This window comes from Ailuropoda melanoleuca, chromosome 3 (genome assembly GCF_002007445.2).
Source record: "Ailuropoda melanoleuca isolate Jingjing chromosome 3, ASM200744v2, whole genome shotgun sequence".
NCBI lineage: Eukaryota > Metazoa > Chordata > Mammalia > Carnivora > Ursidae > Ailuropoda > Ailuropoda melanoleuca.
In genome coordinates this window covers 84145997-84158366 of record NC_048220.1, presented here as the reverse complement: position 1 = coordinate 84158366, position 12370 = coordinate 84145997, and the positions used below count along the sequence as shown (strand labels likewise).

Here is a 12370-nt window from a genome sequence, read left to right as displayed (position 1 = left end):
ACAGAACAATCCATCCAAAAACAACAGAAGAATACACATCATTTTCAAGTGCACATGGAATAGTCTCCAGGATGGATCATATATATGGTAGGCCACAAAACAAGTTTCAATGAATTTAAGAAGACTGAAATTTTATCAAGCCTCTTTCTTGACCCACAATTGTATGAAACTAGAAATCGATTACAAGAAAAAAAAACTGTAAAAAACACAAAGATACAGAAGCTAAACAGCATGCCACTAAACAACCAATGCATCATTGAATAAATCAAAGAGGAAATTAAAAAAATACATGGAGACAAATGAAAATGGAAACACAATTCGAAATCTTTGGGATGCAGCAAAAGCAGTTCTAATGGGAAACTTTATAGCAATACAGGCCTACCTCAAAAAACAAGAAAAATCCCAAATAAACAAATTAACCTTATATCTAAAGGAGCTACAAAAAGAACAAAGCCCAAAGTTAGTAGAAGGAAGGAAATTAAAAAAAAAAAAAAAAAGATTAGAGCAGAAATAAATGAAACAGATACTAAAAAACATCAGAAAAGATCCACGAAACCAAGAGTTGGTTCTTTGAAAATATAAACAAATTTGATAAACCTTTACCAGACTCATTAAGAAGAGACAGAACTCAAATAAATGAATTCAGAAATGAAAAGAAGAAATAATAACTGATACCACAAAAATACAAAGGGTTCTATGAGAATACTATGAAAAATTATATGCCAACAAATTGGACAACCTAAAAGAATGGATAAATTCCTATAAACATAAAACATTCCAAAACTGAATCACAAAGAAAGAGAAAATTTGAACAGACCAATTACTAGTAATGAAATTGAACTGGTAATCAAAAAACTCCCAATAAACAAAAGTCCAGAACCAGATGGATTCACAGGTGAATTCTATCAAACATTTAAAGAAGAGTTAATACCTATTCTTCTCAAACTATTCCAAAAAATAGGTGAGGAAGAAAAACTTCCAAATTCATTCTACGAGGCCAGCATTACCCTGATACCAAAAACCAGGCAAAGACACTACCAAAAACAAAAAACCAAAAAAAAAAAAACCCCAAAAAAACAAAAACAAAAAACTGCAGGCCAATATCCCTGATGAACATAGACGCAAGAATCCTCAACAAAATATATTAGCAAACCAAATTCAACAATACATTAAAAAGATCATACACCATGATCGAGTTGGATTTATTGCAGGGATGCAAGGATGGTTCAATATTTGCAAATAAATCAATGTGATACATCGTATCAATAAGAGGAAGGACAAAAACCATATGATCATTTCAATAGACACAGAAAAAGCATTTGACAAAATAAACATCCATTCTTGATAAAAACTCTCAAAAAAATGGATTTAGAGGAAACAGACTTCAACATAATAAAGATCATATATGAAAAACCCACAAACAACATCATACTCAATAGTGAAAAATTGTAAGCTTCTCCCCTAAGATCTGGAACAAGACAAGGATGTCTACTCTCACCATTTTTATTCAACACAGTCCTGGAAGTCCTGGCTACAGCAACCAGACAAAGAAAAAGGAAAAAAAAAAAAAAAAGCATCCAAATTGGTAAGGAAGAAGTAAAACTGTCACTATTTGCAGATGACATGATACTATATATAGAAAACTGTAAAGACTGGGGCGCCTGGGTGGCACAGCGGTTAAGCGTCTGCCTTCAGCTCAGGGCGTGATCCCGGCGTTATGGGATCGAGCCCCACGTCAGGCTCCTCAGCTATGAGCCTGCTTCTTCCTCTCCCACTCTCCCTGCTTGTGTTCCCTCTCTCACTGGCTGTCTCTATCTCTGTCTAATAAATAAATAAAAAATCTTTAAAAAAAAAAAAAAGAGAAAACTGTAAAGACTGCACAAAAAACTATTAAAATAAATGAATTTAATAAAGTTGCAGGAAACAAAATTAATATACAGAAATCTGTTGCATTTCTATACACTAATAATGATGTAGTAGAAAGAAAAATTAAGAAAAGAATTCTATTTACAATTGTACCTAAAAGAATAAAATACCTGGGAATACATTTAACCACGGAGGGAAAAGACCTATACTCTAAAAATCATCAGACACTGAAGAAAGAAATTGAAGATGACACAAATAGAAAAATATACGATGCTCATGGACTAGAAGAATTAATATGATTAAAATGTCCACACCACCCAAAGCAATCTACAGATTCAAAGCAATCCCTATCAAAATACCAACATTTTTCGTAAAACTGGAACAAATAATCCTAAAATTTGTATGGAACCAGCAAAGACTGAACAGCCAAAGCAATCTTGAGAAAGGAGAACAAAGCTGGAGGTATCACAATCCCAGATTTCAATATATACTACAAAGCTATAGTAATCAAAACAGCATGGCACCAGCACAAAAACAGATAGATGACAGATCAATGGAACAGTATAGAGAGCCCAGAAATAAACCCACACTTACATGATCAATTAATCTACAACAAAGGAGGCAAGAATATGCAATGGAAAAAAAGTCTCTTCAACGGTGCTGGGAAAACAGGACAGCTACATGCAAAAAAATGAAATTGGACCACTTTCTTATACCACACACAAAAATAAACTCAAAATGGATTAAATACCTAAATGTGAGATATGAAACCATAAAATTCCTCAAAGAAAACACAGGCAGCAATCTCTTGGACATCAGCCTCAGCAACATATTTATGGATATGTCCCCTCAAGCAAAGAGAAACAAAAGCAAAAATAAACTACTGGGACTACACCAAAATAAAAAGCTTTTGCATAGCAAAGGAAACCATCAACAAAACAAAAAGGTAACCTACTGAATGGGAGAAGATACTTTCAAATAACAAATCCGATAAGGGGTTAATATCCAGTAAGTGTCTTATAGGCTCAACACCAAAAAAAAAAAAAAAAACCTGATTAAAGAATGGGGCTTCTGGGTGGCTGAGTCAGGTAAGCATCCAACTCTTAGATTTCGGCTCAGGGTCCTGGGATTGAGCCCCAAGTCAGGCTCCGTGCTCAGGAGAGAGTCTGCTAGAGTTTCTGTCCCTCAGCCCCTCCCCCTATGCTCGCTTGTGCTCTAATGGATGAATGAATCTTTAAATAAATAAAAAAAAGGGACAGAAAACCTGAATAGGCATTTTTCCAAAGGAGGCATATAGATGACCAACAAACATGAAAAGGTGCTCACACTCACATCACCGATCATCAGGGAAATGCACATCAAAACTACAATGAGATACCACCTCACACCCATCAGAATAGCTAGTATCAAAAAGAGAATAAAAAACAAATGTTGGTGAGGATATAAAGAAGGAATCCTCATACACTGTTGGTGGGAATGTAAATTGGTGTAGCCACCGCAGAAAATAGTATGGAGCTTTCTCAAGAAATTAAAAATAGAAATACTATATGATCCAGTAATTCTACTACAGAGTAATTACCCAAAGAAAACAAAAACACTAATCTGAAAACATCTGTGCACCCCTATGTTTATTGCAGCATTATTTACAAGAGCCAAGATATGGAAGCAACCTAAGTCTCCACAGATAGATGAATGGATAAAAAGATGTGAGATATATATATATATACACACACACAATGGAATATTAATCGGTCATAAAAAAAGAATGAGATCTTGCCATTTGAGAGAATACGGGTGGACCTAAGGGGTATTAAGCTAAGTGAAATGATTCAGAAAATACAAATACCATATGATTTCACTTATACATGAAATCTAAAAAACGAAACAAGTAAACAAACAACAGAAACAGATTCATAAATATAGAAAACTGCTGGGTGCCAGAGGGGAGAGGGCTGGGGTGATGGGTGAAATAGGTGAAGAGATTAAGAGGTGCAAACTTCCAATTATAAAAAAACATGTTGTGAAGATATAATAAAGTACAGCAAAGGGAATATAGTCAATAATATTGTAATAATGTTGTATGGTGACTACATTTATTATGATCAATGACTAATGCAAATCACTATGTCATACATGAAACTAGTGCCACATTATATGTCAACTACACTTCAATAATAAAAAATTATTAAAAATAAATAAGTAGGGGCGCCTGGGTGGCACAGCGGTTAAGCGTCTGCCTTCAGCTCAGGGCGTGATCCCGGCGTTATGGGATCGAGCCCCACATCAGGCTCCTCCGCTATGAGCCTGCTTCTTCCTCTCCCACTCCCCCTGCTTGTGTTCCCTCTCTCGCTGGCTGTATCTATCTCTGTCGAATAAATAAATAAAATCTTAAAAAAAAAAAATGCAACCTTAAGTTTAAAAAAATAAATAAATAAATAAATAAATAAATAAGTAGGGGCGCCTGGGTGGCACAGCGGTTAAGCGTCTGCCTTCGGCTCAGGGCGTGATCCCGGCGTTATGGGATCGAGCCCCACATCAGGCTCCTCTGCTATGAGCCTGCTTCTTCCTCTCCCACTCCCCCTGCTTGTGTTCCCTCTCTCCCTGGCTGTCTCTATCTCTGTCGAATAAATAAATAAAATCTTTAAAAATAAATAAATAAATAAATAAATAAAGTAAAGCTGAGGAAATTCTTCTGTAAAATGAATATTCTTCTCCCATTTTTCTATTTTCAAATTCTATTGGTTGTTTTTAAAGCAAATCACATGTATTTTGATAATTCCTAAGATTATTTAAAAAATAGGTACTTTTTAAGTTCACATACAGGCAAAATATAGGAAAAAAAGGATACCACAACACAAAAAGATATTGTATTTAGAGTTGGGACCACACGTAACACTTTTCTTTCTCCTATTTTCCATATTTTAAAAATTTCGTCATAATAGAAGAATTAAAAATTAATACAATGTAAAATATTTTCCTAAATCACTTTCTTTCAGATCTGCCCCTTTCTGAACTCTTTGCCCCCTCATGACCTGACTGTAACAGTCATAATAAACAAAGCTGTCTTAGGAAGAAAATTCATTTATGCTAATGCAGGTGAAGTAGTAATGTGAAGATGAAAACACATGACAGGAAAAGTCCTGATGGCCAGAGATGACAGACAGAAGACTCATTATGATAGTGAGGGTTTCTGTTACCTGTCTCTACTTCAGCAATGTCAATAAAATGATCTTCCGAGGCTGATGCCAGCATTTTTCCATCGTGGCTAAAACTGAGGGTCCTCACAGGCCAATCCAGCCTATAACAGAGTGGACAGAGGACACATTAGAAATAACCCAGTAAGAGTAGAGCACAATTTCACCCAAAATAAAATCAAATTAATTTCTCCAACAAGGAAAGTGCTGGCAGAGCTGCTTACCTGGAAAAGCACCGAACACAAACCAACTCATCCACATCCCAGAGGCTGACCAAAGCGTCCGCACTTCCCGTGGCAAAGTACTTCCCCATGGGGTCAAACTTGATACAGATGCAGTTGGAAGGATGGGCATTGATGGACTGCACAGGCTTCAGCTCTGGGTAGCTGAGAAACAAGACAGACAGCAATTAAACTATGGGAAGAGGACTATGGTACTAAGACGGCAACAGGAGACACTGAAGAAGAAAATCGAAGACAACAAAACAAATATCAGACTGTAATTCAAACAAACTTTCCTGGACTTAAAAAAAAAACAAAATTAGATTATCATCAGACCTTTCTGACAGTAAGACTTTATGCCAAAAGAAAATGGGGTAATATATTTAAGATATACAAGCAAGAAAATAGGAATCAAGAATTTTTGTATCTAGCAAAATTGACTATTAATTATAAAGGGCTCAAATACTAAGCACAATTAAATATCTGTAAGTTTTATAAGTATATAAGTTATAATAAGTATGAACTTAGAGAATACCGTTCCATGAACCCTTCCCGAGGAATCTAAAGAATGAACTTTGACAATCAAAATGACCACAGACTTATTAGCATGGGACTGGTGATGAGCATTACATATACAGCTGCTTGTAGAAACTGTAGATGGAAAAGAAAGGCATAGTACGTAGTAGCTCTATGCTCTGATAATATATATAGTATTAACTATTTTTTTGACGGAAGAAAAATGAGGAAAGCAACACAAAAAGCAAAATTTACTATTTTAAGTAATCACACTGGTGGTGGTAGTGGTAATACTGTTATTCTGAGATATCCCCACATGTAACATGGAAAAAGGTAGTGAGTAACTGTGGAATATTCTAATTCTATAATTCTTTGTGTCCTTGAGAACCAGAATACTCGAATACTCAGTTTGGAAAGAAAGAGTTATTTATAATACAGAAGATGTTTAGTAAAATTCCACTAGTCCTGGATTTTGGAAATTATCAATATAAATTCACATATTTTATCTTTAAAAATATACACATATATGTCCTCGCTCTGTCCACTGGAAAGGTCTAGAAATATGACCAAACCAGCAATATTGACATCCGTAGCTCCAATATCATTTCTCAGAAAAAGAATCTAGGGATTCTTAGAGAATTTTCTGATTAAAGGTCTAAGGCAGGAAACATACAAGATGAACTTGGGATACCCTGTTGTACCAGACAGCAACAAACTGAAGACCACTAGGATTATGTAAAAAAAAAAAAAAAAAAAAAGATTCAGGAATCAACTTGAAGAGGCTCCCATTAGCTAAAGATGGGATAATTTGAGCTTCCATAAGGATAATTACTCCAACAGACTGAAACACATCTACCATGCTTAAATACGAGTTTATAATAAGCCTTAAAAATAAAACCTAGCTGATCATCTTTGGAGGTGATAGAGAACTAATTCATTATCTGATGACAAAGGGAAAGAAGCACTTATCCTTCCTTTTCTAAGTAACCAATTAGTAAATGAAAGGAAGCATCTTATATTCCAACAACTAAGCAAGCATACAAAATCAGCAAAATCCAGACTAGGTGAATCTCTGTATGTTTACAGCCTAGTTTTCCAACAGCTATATTTTAAGTAAAAGAAGGATGAAGAGTAACTTGGAAGTTTAACACACTTACAAGACAACAAATGTTTTTAAACAGACAAAACTAGAGTATCTAGAAAAGCATACTTGGTAGCTAAAACTATAAAGAAGTACTATAAAAATCAAGATAGTGTTTCCTTTTGAGGAGAGGGAGTTATGACTAAGACAAAGTACATGGATGGACTTCTGGGATGGCCAGCAAATTGCTAGCTCTTGACCTGGGTGGGGTTACACAGACAACAATTAATTAAGCTATATGTTGTTTTAAGCAGTTTTCTATATATGTTTTATTTTCTAATATAAAGGCTTAAAAAAAAAAAAGCTATAGAATCCCAACTTGAATAAAATTCAAGTTGCTAAGCACAGATTTCCAGCCTTTTCTATAATCTGGTCCCAGATTGTGTTTCAACTTTATCTTCCCATTTTCAGGCCCTCTCTTCAGATACCTTATCTGCCACCATTCCCAGCAACCCTGACCTACCAACTACTCTCCATATAGGCCATGCTCATTCACACCTGTTTTGTCCATTGTACGGTTCCCTTTTGCTGATTCTTAAAATTCTACTCAGCTTTCAAGGTCAAGCTCAGAAGCTGCCTCCTTCAATCTCCTACTCCTACAGTCAATATAAGTTTCTTTCCCTGGGATTCCAGAGCAAACTCAGAGCCTCTCTAAAACAACCTATTTCACATTGCCTTGCATTGCCCACCCAGAATAGCAGAAACAGAGTCGACAGACCTGAATTTCAATTCCAACATTTCATTCATTCCCAGAAAGAATAAATATTTACAGAGATCCTAACTCTGTGTAGCAAGCATTAAGGTAGGCACTAGGGATTCAACAGTAAACAAGTTACACGTGGTCCCTACCTTCATTGAATTTGCAGTCTAGAAGATATAGATTGGTAAACATTTATTATAGGGGCGCCTGGGTGGCTCAGTGAGTTAAGCGTCTGCCTTTGGCTCAGGTTATGATCCCGGGTCCTGGGAACAAGCCCTGCACTGGGCTCCCTGCTCAGTGGGGAGCCTGCTTCTCCCTCTATTTCTGCTGCTCCCCCTGCTTGTACACAAACACTCTCTCTGGCAAGTAAATAAATAAAATCTCAAAAAAAACAAACAAAATGTAATTATAATATAGAATGAGAAATGGTTCCAACAGGAAGTACATAAAATAAGCTTCTAACCTGGGGAGGTAGGAAAGTAATGAAGATGGCTTCCCTGGAGGGAAAGTGATATTTAAGCAGAGACTTTACGGGTACAAATTAGCCATAATTCAAGGTGCATCTAGCTCTTGTGCTCACCAGCTGGCTAGTGATTAAACCTTTCTGAACCCCAGATCCTCATCTGTCAACTAAGACTCAAATAACAACCCCACAGAATTTCTGTGAGGACTCAGTAAATATAAGGTGCCTGGCTCAAAGGTGTTCAACAGAAGTTAGGACTCTTTATTCCCATTTTTCTTCAAGCTCCTTCAGGACAGACTCGCATCTAATTCATCTCTGTATCCACCACAGCACCCGAAGAAAGGTATGAGTGTCCCTAAGCTAGAACCCCCTCACCTGAGGATGTTGATACAACCATTGCCATTTGTCAGGAAGAACATGTTGTTGTCATTATTCCAGGAGATTTCATTGACTTCAAACTTGAACTGCTCCTCTGCTTTGGAACGGTGTGTCTTGGCATCAATAAAGGTCACCACATCATCCTTGTTGCCTACAGCAATGGTCTGCCCATCAGGACTCCAGCAAATATTAATGTTTTCCCCTGGAAACCCAGATATAATCAGCAAGATACTGTTTGCCCATAATCCTGCAGAAGTTTATTTTTTTTTAATCCTACAAAGACCAGAGCTATCTCCAAACCTCATTCACTAAGGACCTAGTCAATAGAAGGGAATGACTACTTACTTGCCAATTATGAGTCCAGTACTTTCATCTACAAATTTCCCCCTGTGGGTCTTCACAATTCTCTAAGGGACACTTTATTATCCCCATTTTACATATGAAGATATGGAAGAGATGAGTGATGAGCCAAAGTGTCAAAGCCATGAAGTAATAGAGCCAAGATCTAAACCAGACTTGACTTCAAAGCCTCTTAGTCTTATATCGGCATTTCCCAAACTCCAGTCATTCACATGCTGCTTTCACAACTTTTGTCCTATCCATGTTAATAGCTATATTTCTTTATTCAAGATTTTCTTAAAATTGACTCAAAAAATTTTAGTTAAATAAATTTAGTATCCCATTTAGCAATAAATTCTATGGGCTAGTTCTTTTTTTCAGGTAGGCATTAAAATATATATACAGCCAGTTTTAAATGTTCATCCCCTTACCACCTAAATCACTCACACATCACCAGTTGTCTACTTGGAGAAAGCACTACAACATTCCACCTCTAGGGACAAGTCTTGTCAACAAAGTCCAGTGACCCACAGTGAACACATCGATTAAAAATTTCATCAACTTTATCAATTCTATGATGCATATATTTTCACACTTTATTCTCTACAATGTATCTTAAAATGCATCAGGATGCATCTCAAAATTTTTGGTGTATCATGGTTGTCTAGAAACTTTATTTTCTTTCCTAGCAACACATAAAATATTGGTGCATCTTATAATCATGACATGTTAGTCAATAAAATATAATAAATGGCCTCAAGGTTTATAGGACAATACCTGGTGAAGAACAGATTCTACAAATGTAATGCACAACTTCCGGGTCATTTTCTCCCAGACCACCAAGACCATTCATTCCCAAGATAGCCATTCAGCCTATTAGCAGCTTCCCAAATTCTCCATACATCTGCACATGCAGCTCCCTCCTAGAGCTGCTCCCGACCCCTCACCCACCCACTATACCCTGACCACTAAATCCCTATTAGCTATTTTAAGTGTGTGCTCAACTTCTGTGAGGTCTTGCCTGTCCCCAAGGCAGACTTAAGCATTTCCATTCTAGATATCCATCTTATAGACCTCTCCACTAAAGATAAACCCTATCATATTATGTTAGGTTTTTTGGTTTGGTTTTTTTTTTAATACACGTCTCTCTCCCTGCACTAAACCTAGTACAGGTCCTGGGAGCTGGAGATTGTCTTATTCAGCCCAGGATGTCCCATACCTAACACAAGGCCGCACTTAGAGAAGATATTTGGGAAATGCTTGTTGAATGACTATAAGTAGTTCATCTTCCTATTGCCCCCTCTCCGAAGAGTCACCTTTAGTGTTCACAGTGGCAATGCATTTTGTAGTCCTCACATCCCAGATGCGAATAGTTTTGTCTCCAGATGCTGTGACAAAGAGGTCAGGATTACTTGGATGCCAACAAAGCTGGTCCACACTATCCCCATGTCCGCGATAATTGTTTTCTTTTACCTGAAAGAACAGAATCCAAATGTCACTTCACACATAAGTACCTGCCTCCACACGTAACTTCTTAACCTTATTCAAACCAAGGTACCTTGTGGCCAACAAAGATCCAGACAATTAAAAAAAAAAGCCTTCGACACCCCTTCCCCAAAACTCTTCCCAATACCCTCCTCCCTTCCTCTCCAATCACTCTGAATTGTTCTGAGGTTTGGATTCCACATCAATGCCCTTACTCTTTTGCCCTCTGTAGCCTTCCTCCTCCTTTCTGGTTCTCCACACTTACTCTACCGCCACGGTTCCCAATCTTCTTGCTCACTCCCACAGGAAGCCCTATTATTTTCAAAGGGGCCCTCCTCACACCATAGGGACCCCACCACCACCACAGCCCCCAGCCAGTCCTCACCACCACACAACTCCTTCCTACCACTCTCATAACACCTCCACCTCACTCCAGTCCCATCTATCCTCCTCACCACCAGTCTTCATCCTCTCCTCGCCTCCACTCCCCGCTCTTTACACCTCCTTACTGCTACACTCCCTCGCACCGCCCCCTTCCTCTTACCACCACCATCTTCCTCTCCACCACACCCGCACCAGATCCCTAACCAACACCCTTGTTACTCCCGCACTCCTCTAGCATGCACTACACAACTCCCTTATCCCCAAAACCCTCCCTGCTCCTCGCCTCCACCCCGCCTCCCACCCCCATTCTCTCCCTCATTACCACACCTCGCTTTATCACAGCCCCTCTCTCTGGCCTGGGCCGGTCCCTGACAGCTTACCAAACGGTCTTTCTCCAGCAGGAATACGCTGGCCGTCTTGTCGAAAGACCCCGAGGCTAGGCGACGACCGTCGCAGCTCCAGGCCACTGAGTGCACCTTGGCGCTGTGTGCAGGGAACTCGCGCGTCTTGCTGTGGCCGCGGAACAGCTCCTGCATTCCTAGCACGTAGCGTGTTGGGCCGCTGGTCACTGAGCACCAGGGAGCCATTGAGCCAGGACCGCTCTGGCCCAGCGCCGAGGGCCCCATGGCCGCCGCAGCCACCGCCATTGCGAGCTCCCGCTGGGCCGCGTTGTTACCCCCACTTCGGCGCAGTCAGTCCTGCCGCCGCCGCCGCACGCATGCGCCTGGAAGAGCGGCTCTGCTCTGCACAGCCGCAATGCGGGCCAACCGGGAGGGAACTACAAATCCCGGCATGCAGCGCGCGCGCTTCCTTTCAAACGAGAATGACTACGATTTACGTTTCTTTCACAGTTAATGATTCTGGGGTTTTTAAGGCCTATTTCCCCCTTACCTACTGCGCGGGAAATACATTTGTATCCCTGTTCAATTAAAAAAGAAAGCCAACGCTGTCCTTCCAAACCACAATTCCCCATCAACAAAACACCTTTTTTTCCAGGGCCATCCCCACCTCTCAGTCCCCTCCCTTAGAGCAGAAGGCCCTGGACTCTCCGGCTGGAGAAGGACCGGCTGTTCAACTAGAGGTTTGTCGGGTTCCAGAGTGGGGAGGGGAGGGATTGAGAAGGGGTTTGGGGATGTCCTTAAACACACAAATTCTCCGGTTTTTAAAAGGTATTGGTGAGGGACAGAAGCAGAAAAATGTTCACCTTTAGTCCAGAAGGCTGTCTACAGCCTGCAGAGTTTCAGTAAGGATGAAATGCGAACTGGTTGCTATATTCTTAAAAGGTCTCATGACTGCCTGTATATCTCACCAATAGTTAAATATCAAGCTGAATGATAAGCACCAGAGAAATCTTTTGAAAATAGTTTTATGAGTAGAAATTTGAAGAAAACCTTAATGATCTAAAACTCCCTGCACATCCCGACCCCCTTGATCAGTAAGCATATAACCACCAGCTTCATACAGCAAAAGTGCAGATCTTTCAGCCCACGGGCCCTATCCCCCATGCCATTTAAATAAACTTACTAAGTTGCACCGTAAAACATCTCAAGAATTCTTTCTTGACCATCGTGCTCAATGATCCCACAACACTACAAGCACATGTTCAGATATGCAAAAACATAAAAGATACAGAGTAAAAAGTAAATGTCCACCTGTGTGACCCCCCTCCTTGGGTTATTCATA

At 39.2% G+C, this 12370-nt stretch overlaps 1 protein-coding gene across 2 annotated transcripts in view; it reads right to left on the bottom strand.

The window, feature by feature from the left end:
• The window catches only part of THOC3 (THO complex 3), a 96873-nt gene extending 85462 nt beyond the window's left edge, over positions 1 to 11411 (bottom strand). Inside the window, exons 1-5 of one of the 2 annotated variants that reach the window (XM_034656721.1) lie at positions 11068 to 11411; positions 10135 to 10291; positions 8477 to 8681; positions 5285 to 5446; positions 5064 to 5164 (exon numbers count right to left, since the gene is read on the bottom strand). In XM_034656721.1, coding sequence (XP_034512612.1) covers positions 5064 to 5164; positions 5285 to 5446; positions 8477 to 8681; positions 10135 to 10291; positions 11068 to 11334 — 892 coding nt within the window. In that variant the 5' untranslated portion in view covers positions 11335 to 11411. The remainder of the gene's footprint in view (positions 1 to 5063; positions 5165 to 5284; positions 5447 to 8476; positions 8682 to 10134; positions 10292 to 11067) is intronic. The other variant, XM_002921732.4, reaches the window with a different exon arrangement.
• Between the last annotated feature and the right edge of the window lie 959 nt (positions 11412 to 12370).